Source organism: Trichechus manatus, unplaced genomic scaffold (genome assembly GCF_000243295.1).
Source record: "Trichechus manatus latirostris isolate Lorelei unplaced genomic scaffold, TriManLat1.0 scaffold00078, whole genome shotgun sequence".
Taxonomy (NCBI): Eukaryota; Metazoa; Chordata; class Mammalia; order Sirenia; family Trichechidae; genus Trichechus; species Trichechus manatus.
In genome coordinates, this window is record NW_004444014.1 from 1,255,405 (window position 1) to 1,275,969 (window position 20,565).

General features: G+C 38.5%; 1 protein-coding gene across 1 annotated transcript; it reads right to left on the reverse strand.

Moving 5' to 3' along the window:
• Nucleotides 1–5,860: 5,860 nt before the first annotated feature.
• Nucleotides 5,861–20,565, reverse strand: LOC101343791 (HAUS augmin-like complex subunit 1). Its single transcript, XM_004380917.2, has 9 exons — nucleotides 20,441–20,565; nucleotides 19,495–19,669; nucleotides 12,907–13,042; nucleotides 10,060–10,194; nucleotides 8,889–9,012; nucleotides 8,448–8,513; nucleotides 7,566–7,637; nucleotides 7,274–7,321; nucleotides 5,861–6,094 (listed from the first exon to the last, which is right to left on the reverse strand). Exons 1-9 carry the CDS (start codon nucleotides 20,504–20,506, stop codon nucleotides 6,044–6,046), a joined length of 873 nt encoding a protein of 290 aa, XP_004380974.1. The 5' UTR covers nucleotides 20,507–20,565; the 3' UTR covers nucleotides 5,861–6,043.

A 20,565-nucleotide genomic window follows, 5' to 3' on the forward strand; every position in this document is an offset into this window, starting at 1 on the left:
TAGAGAAATTTGTGCATGGACTGTATATTTGATAATAGTATTTTATCAATGTTAAATTTCCTGAATTTGATAATTTTACTGTGATTATCTAAGAATGTCTCTGTTCTTAGGAGATAAATGCAGAAGTACTTAGGGGTAAAGCAGTGGTTCTCAGTGTATACTCTACAGACAGACATGCAGTTTGGGGTTCACAAGTGGAGACAGAAAAACAGACATATAAGGGTAAGTCAAAAAGTATTGCCATTAGGGTTCCAGCTCATACTTGGGTGGTTTTATTCCAAACAAGAAGTGTTTAAACATGTCTCTGTGATCAGAAGACGGCTGAAAATAAGTTGTCTCAGTAATGCACTTGTCTTAGTCTCAGTAGGGTGCCTTCAAAAAAAAGGATACTTTTTGTGCCATGGAGAAAAACAATTTTGAGGTCAGGGCTAATATCAAATTTTTAACAAAACGCAAGTAGACATTTTCTCAAATCATTGAAGGTTTGCAACAAGTTTGTGGGAATGCTGCTGCATATAAAACAACAGTTTTTAGATGGATCAAGTATTTTAAGGAAGGTCAGGAAGACCTCAAAGATGAGCCAAGAAAGGGAAGACCACTCAGAAGATTATGGCGACTGTTTTTTGGGATTCCCAAGGGGTAATCTTGATAGATTTTCTCGAAGGAGCCCAGATGATCACGGGGGCTTATTTTTTTTTTTCCTTTTTTTTTTTTATCGTACTTCAGGTGAAGGCTTACAGAATAGTTTCTCATGAAACAGTAGTACACATTGTTTTATGACATTGGTTAACAACCCCACAACATGTCAACCCTCTAACTTCTCAACCTTTTTTTTTGGTGAAAATACACATAGCCAAAGATACACCATTTCAAAAATTTCTACATGCACAGTTCAGTGACATTGACTACGCTCTTCCAATTGTGCTGCTATTCTCACTCAAGATGAAGGCTTACAGAACAAAATAGTTTCTCATTTAACAGTTACTACAAATGTTGCCCTATGACAATGGTTAACAATCTCACAACACATCAACAATATCCTTACTCAACACTGGGCTCCCTATCACCAGCTTCCTTGTCCCCTTCTGCCTTCTGGCCCTTGTCACTGGACTACTGTACCTCATTAGTCCCATTTGGTTTTACGGGGCTATCCACCCCCAGGCTGAACGGTGAACCTCAGAGATAACTTCACCACTGAGCTAAAAGGGTGTCTGGGGGCCATACTCTCAGGGTTTCTCCAGTCTCCTTTAGGCCAGTAAATCTGGTCTTTTTTTTGTGAGTTAGAATTATGTTCTACATCCTTCTCCAGCTCTGTCCAGAACCCTCTGTTGTGATCCTGATCAGAGCAGCAGTGGTGGTAGCCGGGCACCATCTAGCTGTACTGGACTCAGTCCGGTGGAGGCCTTGGTAGACGTGGCCCATTAGTCCTTCGGACTCATCTTTTCCTTGTATCCTGTTCTCTTTATTCTCCGTTACTCCCAAAGGGATGAGACCAGTGGAGTATCTTAGATGGCCGCTCACAGGCTTTTAAGACCCCAGACACTACTCACCAAGGTAGAATGTAGAACATTGTCTTTATAAACTCTGTTATGCCAGTTGAGCTAGATGTTCCCCGAGACCATGGTCCCCACAGCCGTCCGCCAGCAATTCAGTCCCTCAGGGAGTTTGGATGTGTCTATGGGGCTTCCATGACCTTTCCTTGTACAAGTTGTGCTAGTTTCCCCTGTATTGTGTACTGTCTCACCCTTCACCCAAGATACCACTTATCTACTGCCTATTTAGTATTTCCCCCCTCCCCTCCCATCCCTGGTAACCAACAAAGACTGTTACATTTTGTGTGTAAACTTTTTCATGGGTTTTTACGATAGCGGTCTCGTACAATATTTGTCCTTTTGTGATTGACTTATTTCACTCAGCATAATGTCCTCCAGTTTCAGCCATGTTATGAGATGGTTCACAGATTCATTGTTGTTCTTTCTCATAGCATAGTACTCCATTGTGTGTATGTACCATAGTTTGTTTATCCATTCATCTGTTGATGGGCATCTAGGTTGTTTACATCATTTTGCTATTGTGAACAACGCTGCCATGAACATAGGTGTGCATATGTCTATTCGAGTGACGACTCTTATTTCCCTCGGATATATTCCTAGGATCATGGGGGCTTATTACGAAGAAGTTTTAAGAAAACTGAAAAATGCATTGGTGAGAAAAAGGCCAGGAGAGTTGTGCTGAGAAATTTTTTTCCATCACAACAATGCGCCTGCTCATTCTTCAAAGGTAGCAAGGGCTGTCCTATGAGAATTTTGTTAAGAAACCTTACCCCATCCACCCTACAGCCCAGATCTTGCCCCTTCAGACTTCTTTTTGCTCCCAAAACTCAAAGAACGTTTAAAAGGAACATGATTTGAGTCCCTCGGGGATGCCAAAACTGCTGTTTTGACGTGGTGTAAATCGAAGCGTGCAGAATTCTTCAGGGAAGGGTTAGAGAGATGGGAACACGGCCTTCAGAAATGTATAGACCTAGATGGAGCATATGTCAAGAAACAATAGCTTCACATTTTGACATTTTTGTTTAATAAAGGTTTTTATGATTTTGTAGCAATACTTTTTGACTTACCCTGGTATATATTTCCAAGAAATATGCAGGTGGTTGTTGTTAGTTACCATCAAGTCAACTCCGACGCATGGCAACCTTATATGTAAAAGAACAAAACGTTGCACGTGTAAGCTAGCTGAAGTCTCATCATCCTCGCTTCTAAGGAGCATTCTGGTGGTATTTTTTCTAAGACTGATTTGTTCCTTCTTCTGGCAGTCCACAGTATATATGTTCAATATTCTTAACCAACACCACAATTCAAATACATCAATTCTTCATCCTTTTCTGTTGTCCAGCTTTCGCATGCATACGAGGCGATTAAAAAACATATGGCTTGGGTTAGGCACGCCTTAGTCATCGAAGTTACATCTTTGCTTTTTAAAATCTTAAAGAGGTCTTTTGCAACAGATTTGCCCAATGCAATTTGTCATTTGATTTCTTGACTCCTGATCGTTGATCCAAGTAGAATGAAATTTACAACTTCAATTTCTTCATTTATTACGATGTTGTTTATTGGTCCAGTTATAAGGATTTTCATTTTCTTTACATTCAGGTGTAACCCCTACTGAAGGCTACGGTCTTTGACCTTCATGATAAGTGCTTCAAGTTGTCTTCATTTTCAGCAAGCAAAGTTGTATCATCTGCTTATCGAAGGTTGTTAACGAATCTTCCTCCAATCCTGATGCCATACTCTTTTTCATATAGTTCAGCTTGTTATCCACAATTTGTTATGATCCACACAGTAACTGCTTTCACAGTCAACAAAACACAGCTAAACATCTTTCTGGTATTCTCTGCTTTCAGTCAAGATCTATTGGACATCAGCAATGATATCCCTCTTTCCATATCCTCTTCTGAATCCAGCTTGAACTTCTGGCAGTCCTGAGTTATAAAAAGAGCAGAATAGACACAGAGACACATACAGGGAAGACAGATGCCAAGGAAAGCCAAGGAACACTGGCAGACACCAGAAACTAGGAGAAAGGCTTACGGAAGGAATCAACATGGCCCAGACCCTGACTTGGACTTTCTAGCCTCTATAACTGTGAAATAAATTTCTGTTCTTTAAAGCCACCTACTTGTGATATTTCTGTTACACCAGCAGTAGGATTCTAAGACAGTACATCATCCCCCTTTTTAAAAATTGTAGTAAATATATATATAACGTGCCAACTCAACAATTTTTACACGTACAATTCATGGATATTGATTATGTCGTCATGTGGTGCAACCATTATCACTATCCTCTTCCAAATTATTCCACCATTAACAGAAACTCAGTGTCCCCTAAGCAATGACTTCCCCTTCCCCCCTCATCTTACCTCTGGTAACCACTAATAAGCTTTGGTCTCTATACATTTGCCTATTTCATGTAAGTGGGATCATATAATATTTGTCGTTTCGTGACTGACTTCTTTCACTCAGCATAATGTTTTCAAGGCTTCTATGTTGTAGCATGTATCAGGTCTTCATTTATCTTTATGGCTGAGCATCTGTTGTATGGATGTATTACATTTTGTTTATCCATTCATTTGTTGATGGACATTTAGGCTGTTTCTTCGTCCTGGCTATTGTGCAGAGTGCTGCAATGAACCCTGGTATACAGATTTCTGTTTGCATTTCTGCTTTCACTTCTTTTGGGTATATAACTAGGATTGGGATTGCTGGGCCTTATGGTAGTTCTGTTTAACTTTTTGTGAAACTCCCAAATTGTTTACAACAGTGGTGGTACCATTTTGCCTTCTCACCAGCAATGGGTGAGAGTTCCAATTTCTCTATATCTTTGCCAACATTGGCTATTTTCCTTTTTTTTAAATATCATAGCCATCCTAGTGGGAGTGAAGTAGTATCTCGTGGTTTTGATTCGCATGGTTTTTAGTATTTTGAAATTTTCAAATATTTCAATCCTTTCATTTATGGCTCCTGGGTTTTGGTCACGTTTCTGACTCTAAGATTATTTAAAAATCAAGACATTAAAACTCCCCCCATGATTCTCTTTATTATTATATATATAACATATAAGGAACCCTTGTGGCACAGTGGTTAAAGCGCTCAGCTGCCAACCAAAAGGTTGGCAGTTCGAACCTACCAGCCACACTGCTGGAAAAACATGTGGCAATCTGCTTCCATAAAAATTTACAACCTTGGAAACCCTATGGGGCAGTTTACCCTGTCCCACAGGGTCGCTATGAATCAGAATCGACTCGACGGCAATGGGTTTTTTGCGGGGTATATAACATATACCACATTAATACATGTAATATTATATATTATGATTATACAGGCAGTCCCCAGGTTACGAATGAGATCTGTTCGTAACTGTGTCTTTAAGTTGAATTTGTAGGTAAGTCAGAACAAGTGCCTTACTTTAGTTCATCAAGTGAAGGTAATTGTGAGGAATTTGTTGTGAGTATGGGTTGGTTCAGTCGTTTCAAAGTGAGGATAAATTTTTTTTTATCGTGCTTTAAGTGAAAGTGTACAGTTCAGGTTCATTTCCCATACAAAAATTTATATACACATTGTTATATAACACTAGTTGCTCTCCCTATAATGTGACAGCACACTCCTCCTTTCCACCTCGGATTTCCCATGTCTATTCAACCAGCTCCTAACCCTTTCTGCCTTCTCATCTCGCCTCCGGACAGGAGCTGCCCATTTAGTCTCATATATCACTTGAGCGAAGAAGCACTCTCTTCACGAGTATTATTTTATGTCTTGTAGTCCAGTCTAATTCAGAGTGAGGACAAATTTACATAACATTAAAGGGCAAGTATGAGTTGTCCTTAAGTCATATGTTCATAACCCAAGGATTGCCTGTATTACCCTTATTTTAAAATTTTTTACATTTAAACCTCTGGTTTCTGGAGTTCATCCCGACGTAAGGTATAAAGTATGGATCCTGCACCATGTATTGAATTATCCATTTTTCGACTATTGATTTAAAAGATCTTTTCCATAAATGAAATTCCTGCATGTATTAACATTTGGAGGAAGGCAGGTGAGCTGATCAGAAAGGACAACAGCAGAACCCAGGAGAGGGAAGAGAGTGGGAGAAACATAACTGGAGTTGCGGACCCTTCCCTGTCACTTTACCTGACCCACCAAGCGGATGCATGACAACTGACATAGCATTCACCCAATGGATCTGTTGAAAGATACTTATCAACCAGCAACCGAGAAAACCAACAACCAAGAGAAAAGGCATTTTTATTCTTAAAAAAAAAAAAAGGAGAGAGAAATTTTTTTTTTTAAATACAAACACTGTTTTGTACTTGGGCACAAAAATGCAATATACAAGCAGAAACCAGTATTCTATCAATAATGACGTTATTATCTCATCTAAGAACACAGAAATTAAGTCACTAAGGAATGCCAAGCGAAAAAACATTCTTTGAAGCCCTATTCAATTTACCGTTAGGAAAAACGATGTTCATTTGGCTGCGGTCACAGTTCCATCATCTCCACTTTCTGTGTAAGTTCAGCTTCAATGGTATCCTAATAAGAGAAAGGAACACCAAAGATCAGGAAATAAATAAGGAAATAAGACAGGTGTTCTAACTTCAAATATTATTTAAAATAAAACAAGCAAAAATAAACATTAAAACTGAAATAAAAAATACCATTATGAATATCAAATATGTTTTTTGATACTCCCTTGCTTTTACACCTAAATGCTCCCTACCCCCACCCCCACCCTCTACAAAAAGTTTTCAGACTTCTGATTCTAATAAACATCTGAAGAGGGGAAAAAAACATTTTAGAGAGACGAATCAGTGTAAAAATACATGAACAGATTTTTCTAATCTTTACCTCTTAAGCAACAGACTTCTACGATGTCTCTCGCATCCCCTCTTTTCTATTCTCATTGCCACTGTCCTCATTCTCATCTAGCCTAAATAAGCCAACTGGTTTCTGTAATTTCCTTTCTCCCTCTTCTGATCCACCCTATACACTGCTTCCAGAATAATCTTCCTAAAGCACTGGCCTGACCAAAATGCATAGCTTTGATCACATTTCTCTTCAGCTTAAAAAACAAAACTAGGCAACACACAGCAACTTTTAGGGCTTCCCTACAGCCTCCAAGCTCAACCCTTTTTATATTTAAGGCGCTTTAAATCATAAACCAGTTGACCTTTTCAACGCTATCTTCCATAGCATACTCCTGACTAGCCTGTGGTACTCCTCATCATTTGCCATAGCTTAGAAAAGTCCTCCATTTTTCAGCTCTTATGCAGTTGCTATCAAGGAGCCCTGGCAGCACAGTGGTTAAAGCGCTCAGCTGCAAACCAAAAGGTCAGTGGTTCAAATACACTAGCTGCTGCCTTGGAAACCCTATGAGGCAGTTCTACTCTATCCTATAGGGTTGCTATGACTTGGAATCGACTCGACAGCAGTAGTTTTTTTTTTTTTGCATTTTCCACCGAAGAAAATTTGTGCAAATTTTTAAAAAACATAAAACACCACTGTGTATTTTTTATGAAAAAAAATATATATATATACACACACAAGTCAAAAAAGTACTAAAACATGCATGGAATGATACACAGCAACTTTGGGACTGTAGTTTACCTCTGAGGAGGAAGGAAAGAAGAAGCATGAAAGGAGCTTTCGCTCTATCAGTGTTTAGTTTATTTCTTTAAAAAAAAATCTAAAGAAAAAAATAGAACTACTTACCAATTCTCTCTTTGCTTCTTCAATTTTCACTTGAGCAAGAGATGGATTCTTTTAAAGAAAAGTAAAACAAGGAAAGGTTATATTGTCTCAGTTTGGCTTGAGGGAAAAACATAACGACCTTTTACAAAAGGCAAAAAACCTTACAGAAAGTATACCCAGTGTACATGTAATACTGAAACTCACAACTGACTTTAAATCTCTAAACATGGACCCACTATTTTCATGAAAATGTAGTGCCCTTGGAGGAGGCTGGAGAAGATGATTTTTTTTTTCAATTCATAAGAATAATTACCGGCATTAAATCTAAATAGGATTCCAATTTTTTCTTCAAAGGTCTAGTCTGTCGTTTTAGTTCTGCCAGTTTCTGGGGGTAAAACAAAGAAAGAGTCACAGAGTAATAGGGACATTTACAATGCAACTAAATACAGCAGTTTCTGAAATAAAACACAATAAAGCATTAAGTTATGATATTTTAAAATACTGTATCTAATAAAGAGCTTCAATGATAAATGAATAAACTCACTTCCAATAGAGACAATACTTGTAAGATGCTTAAAATGGAAAAGTTATACTCCCACTTATTAAGAATAGGATTTAAGTATGTTTTCTGAGAACAGGAAAATATACGAATCAGAACATACAGGAACAACCAGAGTCTCAAATATATATTTTGAATGGTAAACTTTAGATTACAAGAATGAAAGTCAAAAGAAATCTTACAAACAACGATATAAATCAAAACCCCCTTTTTCTGCTATTTCCTACCCAAATAGGTAAAAACTTTAATACAAACTAAAAATCCAGAACTGTACTTGGAAACTAGAGGTGTTTTGGTATCTGCATTTTTATTGTACACTGAAAGAGAAGAAATATCAGCACCGAGATGGTTGGCATATAGTCCCTCAATAAATACTGGTTTAATAAACAAATCAATAATATATAACTGACTGCAGCAAGGAGTTTCTAGCCTACAGTAATAAGTAAAGGAAACCAAATAAATGTGAAGAAATACACAGCTAAAGAAGTAAGAAAGATATAAATACTGGTGAACATAAAGTATAAAAAATAAATCAGTTCAATAGTGAATTAAAGCTCTGTAAAAAGAAACGAAATGAAAAAGCACACTCTGGACCAGTATTCTAATGAAAGGTGAATTAGGTTAAAATAATCTCACCTCTGATAGTGCCACTAGTGACTGGTGAGATAGAGAAGCATCCATGCCTCTGGCTGAAAGTTGTTCCTACAATTACAGAAAAAGGGGGTTCAGTGAAAAAAAGTATTTTCAAAGTGACCATCATGAAATGTTTTCAACATATAAAACAGTAAAGAGAATTTATGTGGCAAAGATGAAAAACTGAATGTACATCCAAGACTTTTATGAATGAATCACTTCCCCACTAACATATTTGTGGCGATACAGGTACAAGGCTTAAGAGCCTGAGCACCTGGGGTTTGGATCTCCATCTGCTACTATGTAGCTATGTAACAATGGACAAGTTACCTATGTTCCCTATGCTTTAGTTCCATCATCTGTAAAAAGGGAGTAATAATACTGCCTAGTTGTGAAGGAGAAAGTATAAAAGAAAACTCACTGTATTCAGTCCTTCATACAAACCTCTGCGGCTTTGATCCCAGATCTGAACTCCTCTGATTTTGCTTTTAGGAAGTCCATGTTCTGAAGACGATGGTCAACTCTGGCCCTTTCTGTAGAGAGATGCTGCTCTGCTTTCTTGAGATCCCTTCAGAAAGTAAAGTTAAAAAAAAATTTTCTTCTCAGTGAAATTATTATAGAAAAACAAACTCTACCACTTTTTGGATGCAAATCTGAATTACTGAATTGTAGATAACCTACTTGATGGATTATCTCCCATAAATTTTACATCCCAGTCTAGCTACCATGCATTCTTCCAGGTCATTGGCCCTGTACATCACCATCTAAGATTTTACTCAAGAAATACAAAATAATTTTAAGATTAACCTATGCCAAATATAATTAGAGAGAGTAAATCTTCTGAAGAGTGTCTTAATATATCCTAAAGCCAATGTGAAATATGGAGGCGCCAAGGCCTGTCTACTAAATGTGACACGTCATACTGCCTTGCATATAAATATCCGATATTTGCTGAATGAATTTATACGCCACCAAATTACTTCTACATATACGTACTCCTGATCCACAGCCTCTAATTTATGGAGGTCCAGGGACCTAAGGAAGATCCATAGCATCAAAAGAAAGATACCAGAGCTATAATAAGAAAAGGCAACAAAATAGAATGTGCCTTTCAGTTGTACAATACAAAATGAAAAATTCACATACATTTAAAAACCCACGTTAATTGTAAGAAATGCAAAAAAGTAAATTGTATGAAGTAAAGTAAATCCGTACCCAACCACCCCCACCTCCACCTTAGTCATCTTCTACTTCAAAAATATTTTATGGGCTCCATTTCCTCACATGTTCTTTTAAAAATCATACCTATTGCCAAGCTAAAATTGCAGGGCTTCCAACCAATTCAGTCCAGTTCAACCCCTGCTGAGAATCTGCATTTCTAACGAATTCCCAGTGATGCTAATGTTGCTTGTTAGGGACCAATTCTGAGAACCACTAGCAGAGAGCGGTTCTCAAAATTTATCATACATAAGAATTGCCTGGGGGTCTTGTTAAAATATAGATTCTGATTCCGTATATCTAGGGTGGAAATGCAAATTCTCAGCAGGGGTTTGAACTGGACCGAAATGGTTTGAAGCTCTGTAAAACTGTTACCACTTCCAATTCAATTACTTACTCTTGTAGACATTTTTCTAATACTAAAGTTCCAGTTAGATTATTTTCAAGTTTTGTCAATTCAAGCTTGATTTCTTCATTTTTGGATTTGGTATGAAAAAGATCCGAGGTCAAATCATTCACTGCAGGAATAAAACTAAAAGAAAAATCTGGTCACATAAATGGACATTAATGACAATAACTATAATTATCCCTCATTTATAAAAATTATTTTACCTCTGTATGGATTCCTTTTTTTTAAATATGTATTTTTATTGTGGTGAAATATATAATACAAAGCATTCGCCATTTCAACTATCTTGTGATGTACCATTTAGTGATATTATGTTTACCGTGTTGTACAACCATCACCACTATTTGTTTCCAGAATTTTTCATCACTCGTAACAGAAACTCTGTACCCATTAAGCAATACCTCCTTTTTACCCTCCCACCCACCTCTGGTAACCACTAATAAACTTTGGTCTCTATAAACTTGCCTATTCGAGGTATTTCATATAAGTGGGATAATACAATATTTGACTTATTTTACTCAGCCTAATTATTGTTAGGTTCATCCATATCACAGCATATATCAGAACTTTATTTCTCTTTATTGCTGAATAATATTCCATTGTATAGATACACCACATGTTTATTCATCTGTTGATGGACACTAGGGCTGTTTCCACCTTTTAGCTATAGTGAACAATGCCACAATGAACACTGGCGTCCAGCTGTCTATTTGAGTCCCTGCTTTCAATTCTTTTGGGTGTATACTTAGGAGTGGAATTGCTGGGTCATATAATCTATGTGGATTCTTACACGACCACTCTGTTTCATACCTCTATGCATTTTTTACATGCTCTTCCCATTCCCTGGAATGCCCTTCCTCAGCCGCTAGATTTCCACTTGTCCTTCAAAACTCAGGTAAAATTCCTGCCTTCCTGGAAATCACCACTCCTTTCTCTGTGCTACCCAGCTACAGCTTGCACTTTCTTGTATTGTTGCAGCTGTCACATTATATCATAGTTTGTCCATATCGCTTATTTGACTCTGAGCAGAGACTGTCCTTAAAGGTGGTTACCATTCATCTCTGCCTCCCCATGCTTATACCATAATACCTGGGATGTAACTGGTATTTGGTGTCTGTTGAACTGACCTAATTCAAGGTTAGATTGCTGCCATACAGCCAACATGTTCTTCTAGTTAAAACACCTCTCTTTGAGCATATAAATAAATTCCAAGCCCTTACAAATGCAATTAAGAAGAACAGCTGTGCAGTTCTCTGATTATAATGATAAGAGTGGTAAACAAACAAAAAAACCCGTTGCCACTGAGTTGATTCTGACTCATAGCTACCCTATAGGACAGAGTAGAACTGCCCCACAGGGTTTCCAAGGAGTGGCTGGTGGATTTGAACTGCCAGCCTTTTGGTTAGTAGCTGAACTTTTTTTTTTTTTTTTAAATTGTGCTTTAGGTGAAAGTTTACAGCTCAAGTTAATTTCTCATACAAATATTTATACACATATTGTTATGTGACACCGGATGCAATCCCTATAATGTGATAGCACATTCCTCCTTTCCACCCCGGGTTTCCTGTGTCCCTCCAATCAGCTCCTGTCCTTTCCGCCTTCTCATCCAGCTTCTGGACAGAAGCCGCCCATTTAGTCTCGTGTGTCTACTTGAACTAAGAAGTACATTTTCCATGAGTATTATTTTATGTTTTATACTCCGGTCTAATCTTTGTCTGAAGAGTGGGTTTTGGGAATGGTTTTAGTTCTGGGTTAACAGAGCGTCCTGGGGGCCATGCCTTCTGGGGTTCCTCCAGTCTCAGTCAGACCATTACGTCTGGTCTTTTTGCATAAATTTAAGTTCTGCTCAAAACTTTTCTCCTGCTCCATCAGGGACTCTCCTTTGTGTTCCCTGTCAGGGCGGTCATTGGTGGTAGCTGGGCACCATCTAGTTCTTCTGGTCTCAGGCTGATGCAGTCTCTGGTTTATGCGGCCCTTTTGTCTCTAGGGCTAATAGTTTCCTTGTGTCTTTGGTGTTATTCATTCTCCTTTGCTCCAGGTGGGTTGGGACCAATTGATGCATCTTAGATGGCCACTCGCTAGCTTTTAAGACCCCAGACACCACTGACGAAAGTGGTATGCAGAACATTTTCTTAATAAACTTTGTTACGCCAACTGACCTAGATGTCCCCCAAAACCATGGTCTCCAGACACCAGCCCCTGCTACTCTGTCCCTTGAATTGTTTGGTTATGTTCAGGAAATTTCTTAGCTTTTGGGTTAGTTCAGTTGTGCCAAGTAGCCAAACTCTTATTCACTGCGCCAGCAGAGATCCAGCTAAAATATGGCTACCAGTAATACAGACTGTGGAGTCATACTAGGTTGGAACCCCAACTCTGCCGCTTACTAGCTTAGATGCTATTTCAGCGCTCTTGAGCCTCAGTTTCCTCTTAAGGTTGTTAGAAGAATCATGTCAGTATATAGCTGAAATGTCTGTCATAAAGAATGAAAAGCCCTAACTACTCTACCCAACAGGGTTGGTCCATGACCAAAATTCACTTCTCTCAACCAGATCACTTAGTCTACTGCTTTTCTTATTGTTTATGGGGAACAGTGTAAGTGATACCTAATCCCTCCCCACATATATCTGAGAACCAAACTTTAGAAACGTAATCCTAGAATAACATACTAAAAATTAACCAACGTCAAATGTATCTGAATTAATTATACTCACTAGCAAAGCTAAAGAGTTAAAGTCAGTGTTTTTGCATTTATTATTGTCTATGTAGAATTATCCAGAGAATGAAAAAGTTCTCAGCATATATGAAAGCAGAAATGAAAACCGTCACAAGAATTACCTAGTTAGTGAGGTATCCTTTGTTTCAAGCACCACTGCAATGTCAACCAAAGCATTCAGATACCTGGAACCTGTGCTAGAGAGACTGGCGGGGGAAAAATTCACACTCTCCATGAGAAGGTCTTGAAGATGCTTAGCTGAAAAGATATGAGTTCCACAGTAACTAAGATGTTTTGTTTTGAACAGCTTTATTGAGGTATAATTCACATACCATGGAATTCACCCATATATAATATACAATTCAATGGCTTTTAGTATATTCAGAGCTATGCAGCCATCACCACAATTTTAGAGCACTTTCATCACCCCAAAAAGAAACCTCCATACCTCTTAGCCATCATCTCCCAACTTCTAGGCAATGACTAATCTACTTCAGGTCTCTATAAACCAAAAAACCCATTGCGGTCAAGTTGATTCCAACTCATAGCAACCCTATAGGACAGAGTAGAACTGCCCCATAGGGTCTCCTTGGAGCAGCTGGTGGATTCAAACTACTGACCTTTTGTCTCTGTGGAATTTACCTATTCTGGGCATTTCAAATAAATGGAATCATACTATATATGGTTCTTGTGCCTGAGACCTTTCACTTAATGTAACACTTTCAAGGTTTATCCATGTGGTAGCATGTATCAGTACTTCATTTCTTTTTATTGCCTAGGAACATTCCACTATATGGATATAGCATAGTGTCTTAGTCATCTAGTGCTTTTATAACAGAAATACCCCAAGCGGGTGGCTTTAACAAAGAGGAATTTATTCTCTCACCGTCTAGTAGGCTACAAGTCCAAATTCAGGGCATTGGCTCCAGGGGAAAGCTTTCTCTTCTTGGCTCTGGAGGAAGGTCATTGTCATCAGTCTTCCCTTGTTCTGGGAGCATCTTAGTGCAGGAACCTCAGGTCCAAAGGATGTGCTCTGCTCCTGGCACGCTTTCTTGGTGGTTTGAGGTCCCTGTCTCTCTGTTCGCTTCTCTCTTTTATATCTCAAAAGAGATTGACTTAGGACACTATCTAATCTTGTATACCTACCTCATCAATATAACTGCCGCTAATCCATCGTATTACATCATAGTGATAGAGCATTTACAACACACAGGGAAATCACATCAGATAATAAAATGGTAGACAATCATACAATACTGGGAATCATGACCTAGCCAAGTTGACAGATATTTCTGGGGGACACAATTCAATCCATGACACATAGTTTATTTATTCATTCATGAGTGGATGTTCATTTGGGTTGTTTCCATTTTTTGCCTATTGTGAATAATGCTGCTATGAACATTCATGGACATACTTTTATGTGGACATATGGTTTCATTCTTCTTAGGTATATACCTAGGAGCAGATTTGCTGAGTCTTATGAAAAATCTATGTTTAACCATCTGAGGAACTGCCAGACTGTTTTCCAATGGAACTGTACCATTTTATATATCCACTAGCAGTGTATGAGAGTTCCAATTTCTCTACATCCCCACCAGTACTTGTTATCTGACTTTTTGATTCTAGCCATCCTAATGGATGTAAGGTGGCATTTCATCATGGTTTTGATTTGCATTTCCCTGAAGATGCTGAGCATATTTTCATTTGCTTGTTGGCCATTTGTATACCTTCTTTGGAGAAATGTCCATTCATATCCATCTTTTAGCCATTTTTAAATGGGGTCATTTGTCTATTTATTACTGAGTTGGAAGAGTTATTTCTATTTTCTGAATACAAGTCCCTTAAGAGGTATGATTTCCAAATATTTTCTCCCATTCTTTGGATTGTCTTTTCACTTTCTTGATGGTGTCCTTTGAGAAAAAAAGTTTTGTTGGCTTACCTATTTTTTCTCTTGTTGCTGTGCTTTGGTGTCGTATCTAAGAAATCATTGCCAAATCCAAGGTCAGAAATATATATACCAAAGTTCTCATCTAAGAGCTTTACGTTTAGCTCTTACGTTTATGTCTTTGATTCATTTTGAGTTAGTTTTTATATATGGTGTGAGGTAAAGGTCCAGCTCCATTCTTGTGCATGTAGATAATCTAGTTGTTCCAGAACCATTAGTTCAAAAGACTATTCTTTCTTCCATTGAACTGTCTTATCACTTTTGTCAAAAATCAATCAGGAGATCGACTTACCGCATCATAGTGTGAGGAGCTCCACTGACCCTCTCCCCAGAGAAAACTGATGAAAATTATTTAAAAATTTTTTTTAAGCCTCTAGAAATGGTCCTAAAGTCATACAGCAAATGAAGAAACTATTCAAGAAAATCTATAGAAAGGTATTTAAACCAAGACCACCCTCTCCCTCCCTCTTCCAGCTCACTGAGGCAGAGATTCCACCCTAGACTGCTAGAGCCAAAAACACAGACTCCCTTTCTCCCACGCTCCCAGTCAGAGGCCTTTCTTCCCAGGAGAAGCAGGATTTCAGCAATTCTCATCCTGATGCCAGCTGCCTGCTGCTGAGGCTGTCCCAGGGGAGTATAGTCAGAGGGGTGGGCTCCCTTCTTCTGCCCAGCTTCCACTCATATAACAGTGTATCTACCTTGGGGGCAGCATGCTGAGAATTCTGGGGCTTTGACTGGCCTTGCCCCAGTTCATGAGGCAGTGGATATATGCCAGGAAAGGCAAACCAAGAAGACCTCAGGCACTGCACCCCCACCCCCCACCTCTCCAACTGGTACTGGTATTTATAAGCCACAAAGTTTCCAACCTAAATGATCAGAAATTTGAGGATAGCATAATGGTATGGGCTCTGGAACCAGAATGTCTTGATTCAAATCTCAGCTCCACCACTTACTAGTTATGGGACTTTGACAAAGTGACTTAACTTCTCTGGGCCTCAGTTTTCTCATCTGCATGACGGGGTACCTCATAAAACCTACCTCACAGGATTGTTTTGAGAATTAATGAACACATGTTAAGTACTTCTTCCAGTGTTTAGTACATGATAACCACACAACTATTGGCTATTTTCATTATTATTACAGGGCATGGTGTAAATCATATTAATAACTGAGCCTAGCATAAGACTTTGTTTTCAAATTCAGAAATATAGAAAAACTCGTTTTACAAATATGTCAGTTAAGAGACTACGCTGATGGGCAAAGCCTACTTAGTTGTTTGGGAGTGAACAACGGGCTATTTTACTAATTCCTGATTTTCAGGAAGCTATTTCTGGTGCCTGAATTAAACTTGAATTAAAAAAAAAAAAAAAAACTCCTCTTGGAGATCTTCTGACAAAGACTGAATATCATTGAGAAAACAGTTGTCATAATATTCTAAATGTGATTTTTGGCTTGCCTTCTGGAAAACAGTGCATGAATTCATCCTACAGACCATAAAGTATTTTATTACAAAAACATTGTAAGAATTTGTCCTTGAGAACTTTATCACTTCAGAAAAATGGATACACTGAGTATAAGTGAATCAAATATAATGAGCAATGATGCCAGTTGGTGACTGTTTTAAGTTTCAGGTTCACTGTATTCAATAACTAAAAATATATGTGTCAAATATGCCAATTATCTACAGGAAGGTTTTTTTTGTTTTGTTTTGAAATTTAAAGCAGTTAAGCTTTCTCTAATATTCCCTAATTAGGGTAAGTGTGGCCTTTAGCCCCTAAACTGGTCAACTATATTTCTTTAAAACTAAGATGAACCTGAGTATAGGACAATAATCTTTGACTGACACTCAAATACATCTGCTTAACAGACTGTAACAGGTATTAAAGTTGAGGTCTTCTCATAGACCCCCAGGCAGTTTCCAAAGTCCCTGCACGGCAGAAAACACCACAGTACATCCCCAAACAGAAGGATTTTATCCTTCGAGTTTGGCCAGAAACTCTTGAGCACAAACTAAGAATTGCTAGAGCCTAAGCACTTACATATCCTGTTCATTTTTTTTTTCCTAATCTGATTATTCCCTTCAAAGAATTCAGAAATGCCTTTAAACATGTCAACCAGTATTGGTGGTAGTTTCTAAAGCTAAAGAAAAATTTCTTTTTCTATACCAGGGTTTCTCAAACTTGGCACTACCGATGTTTTGGGCTGGATAACTCTGTTTAGGGGGCTTTCCTGTGCATTATAGGATGTTTAGCAGCATCCCAGACTTCTACCCACTAGATGCCAGTAGCATCCCTCCAGCTTCAGGTTAAGACAACCAAAACTATCTCTAGACATTGCCAAATGTCCCCAAATTGCCCTTGATTGAGAACTACTGTTCCATACTATCTTTAGCTACCTTCAATTCAATGAAAAATATTAGATGACCTACCAGTGACCTTCCAGGTACGGTATTAACATTTGTGTACAAACAAGTAGCAGAACTCAGTTTTCTTTGTTAGCAGATCCATCACGATTAATAATAAAAAATGATGATGATTTGATCTTCCATAAAACTTGAAGTTTGATATCTTCACCTAAGAAATCAACTTAGCCTTGAGAGTAGAATAGAACCAAGAAACACTCTGGAATTGCTTCTTGTTTTCCTCCCCAACTAAAGATATGGCAGCATGAAGAATGTGGTTTAACTAGCTTCATCTGAATTCCTTATGATTATAAAAAGACTACTTCATACAAAATTTGTACATCCTTTTTAACTCCTGAAAATATTTCCAAAGTGGTCCAATCTCCTGTGCCGCAAAGCATTGTATTTTGCAGTAATAAAAAATTCACCTTAATAATGATTTGTATGATTTTCTTATGATTTTTAACTCAAAAGTCATTCAAGTCCAGAAAGCAATATGGTATCACGACTCAGAATTTTTCAAATTACAAACTGAGGTGGTTTGTCCTCATCCTCTGCAATACACATGAATCTACACTTGTTTCAAAGTTCCACTGATTTTATGTTTACTGTATGACACTTTCACTGACTAAAAAGAGGGAAAACTTAGGAAAGAGAAGGAATGATGAAAATGCATGACTATACATAGTTCACTGAGACTGATGTTGACAGGGCTCTTATAGATACCTTAATATGGAAAATTGTGCCAAAATTCTGTAGTCTATATTAACAGAATTCTATCCCTGGTGGCACAGTGGTTAAGAGCTTGGCTGCTAACCAAAAGGTTGGCAGTTCGAATCCACCACCTGCTCCTTGGAAACCATATGGGGCAGTTCTCCTCTATCCTATAGGGTCGCTATGAGTTGGAATTGACAACAGCAACAGGTTTGGTTTTTTTGGTTTATATTAACAACATTCTATATTAACAGAAGGAGCCTCGGTGGTGCAATGGTTAAGCGCTTTGCCACTAACCAAAAGGTTGTTGGTTCGAACCCAAGAGCAGCTCCTTGGGAGAAAAAAAGACCTGAAGTTCCGCTCCCGTAAAGATTACAGCCTAGGAAAATCTGTTCTACTCTGTCCTAAAAGGTCGTATGAGTGAGAATCGACTTGACAGAACTCAACACATTAACAGAAACATTTGCTATTTAATATTTGTCACTGTAAATGGTGCTTGAGCTTAAAGACAGAACTAAATCATTTTACTTTGAAAATTCTTAGATTTCTGGTTTACAGAAACAGACAAAAAAAGCTATTACAAAACAAAATTTTTCTAGACTCAATGCTCTTTTCCTCATACAATATTTTAATAACGACAAAATAAAATTATTTAAAAACAAAACAATTTTAAAACCATCTATATGGGAGAGTATGACTACAAAGGGGCAGCACAAGGGAGCTTTGGGGTGATGAAACTGTTCTGTATCCTGACTGTGATGATGGCTCCAGAATTTATATTTGTGTCAAAACTCATAGAACTGTACACCAAATCAAAAAGGCAATTTTATCCTATGTTAATTTTTTTTAATTGTGGAAAGAGCAAATATGTAATAGAACTACAATATAGATCGAGTTACATTCAAAACATCATATGTAATAGACGTCAATCCACCTGGTTAAACATAGGGCAAATGGAGGCCCCACTTCTTTTCTCTTTTGTATATTCTCACCACCTAAAAAGATTTTTATCAATCTTTATTTTTGTGGCTTGTATTATAAAAATAGTCCTGAATGTACTTTTTCAAATGTCATTTGCCCAACAGAAAATGCTAGTGTAATCCTGAGTACACAGAAATGGGGTGATTTGTCAAGTCTAACAGTTCATGGCAGAGCACTGCAGATGTCTTAATAGCTCATTATGACTAAAGCATGAGGATAGGTGATAGACCAAATCACAACGGCATCTGTGTGTCAGGTTAACAAGTTCTAGAACTTACTTTTTTTCTATCAGAATACCAATAAAATATTTAAGCAAGTGTGTACTGTCGTGAGATTTAGGATTTAAGAAAGTTACAATGACAAGAGTAGGAGGCAAATCTGAGTAAAATAATGAAGCAAAGCTAACAATTACAGTCATGCACCACATAATGTCCACTGGGGCAATGTCCGACCACATATACGTCCGTGGTCCCATAAGGTTATATACTACATACTACGGTGGTCGCACAACAACCAAATCACATAACGTCCTACTTCATATAATGTATCATGGATGTTAGGCAACGCCATGACTGTAGTCTACACTAAAATTAATCTTCTATTCTTTAGGGTTAAAATGTGGTCACCTCTGGTTATCATGTTTTCAAACTCTGGAATTAATCTCACCTTCTGATTCATATTCGCTTGCTTTCTGTTTCAAGTCCTCTATTACCAGGGAGACATCCCTGTCCCGGGCCTTGTTGCGTTCTGAAAGGTGATACAGAATCTCTGTGGTCCGTGGATTCACCTCATATTGTGGAATGCGATGATCTCCAAATATTTTTTTCAACCAGGCAGCTACCTAACCATTAAAAGGAAGACATTGAAAGTTTTGTTCAGTGGAATGACCCTAAGCAAATACGACAGAGAAGTGACCAAAAGCAAACTAAACGTTTTCTATGAATATCCTGGCATCCCCTTCACGTCCTAATTTGTCTAGGGAGATAGCAAGTGTCAAGAAAAAACTAAAAAAGTGATAGGCCCAATAAACAATGGCGCAAAACCACAGAAAAATCCATTCTCTCCCGAAGCTACAAAACGCAGTTTATATTAATAATTTGTATCACTCGAAAAACCGTAAGCTCAATACACAGATGTGAAAGCATTCTTATATATGCAGTCTGAAAATGAGTTGTCCTCAAAGCATCATAACCCCCGTAGTCTCTGTAAGCTCCCAGAGATGGGATGCGGCGCATGCAAGCAGCTCAGGTGCGGAAATTCTAGGAGGAAGCAGCAGCGAAGGGCGAGGATAGACTGGCAGGTAGGTTTGGGTTCAAAAATCCCACTCCTGTCTGTTGGGAAGGGATTCCTACTAGCCGGCTTCTAAACGCCTCTCCCAGCCCGAGTACAAGCAAGTTAAAGGCCCGGGAAGGAAAGGAAACGCTCTTTCCTGGTGGGTCTACCGAGAAGAAGGAGCTTGCAGGTCCTGAAGGCGGCACTAAAGATGGACGTGTCGACGGAGGGAGACAGAAAAGGTAGACAAGGTTCCCAGGAGGTCCGCTGTCAGGGGAGGTTGTGTCAAAGACGCCGGTTCCAGGAATCTCTAAATCCCCACTCCCGACCCATCCATCACCTGCGCTCCTTTCTCCGGCTGATCTCCTTTCTCCTGCGGCGGTCCTGGCTCCTGCTGCGCCGCCATAGCGGCAGCTCCCGCCACTTCCCGAGATGCTCCTCGTGGAAGATTAGCCCAGGCCCCCC

Coding starts and splice junctions, on each gene's coding strand:
- LOC101343791 (XM_004380917.2), bottom strand. CDS start 20,506: ATGGCGGCGCAGCAGGAGCCAGGACCGCCGCAGGAGAAAGGAGATCAG. Junction 10,195..12,906: donor AAGGATACCTCACTAACTAG/GTAATTCTTGTG, acceptor TTTTTCTTTTAG/TTTTATTCCTGCAGTGAATG. Junction 8,514..8,888: donor CTGGGATCAAAGCCGCAGAG/GTTTGTATGAAG, acceptor CTGTAATTGTAG/GAACAACTTTCAGCCAGAGG.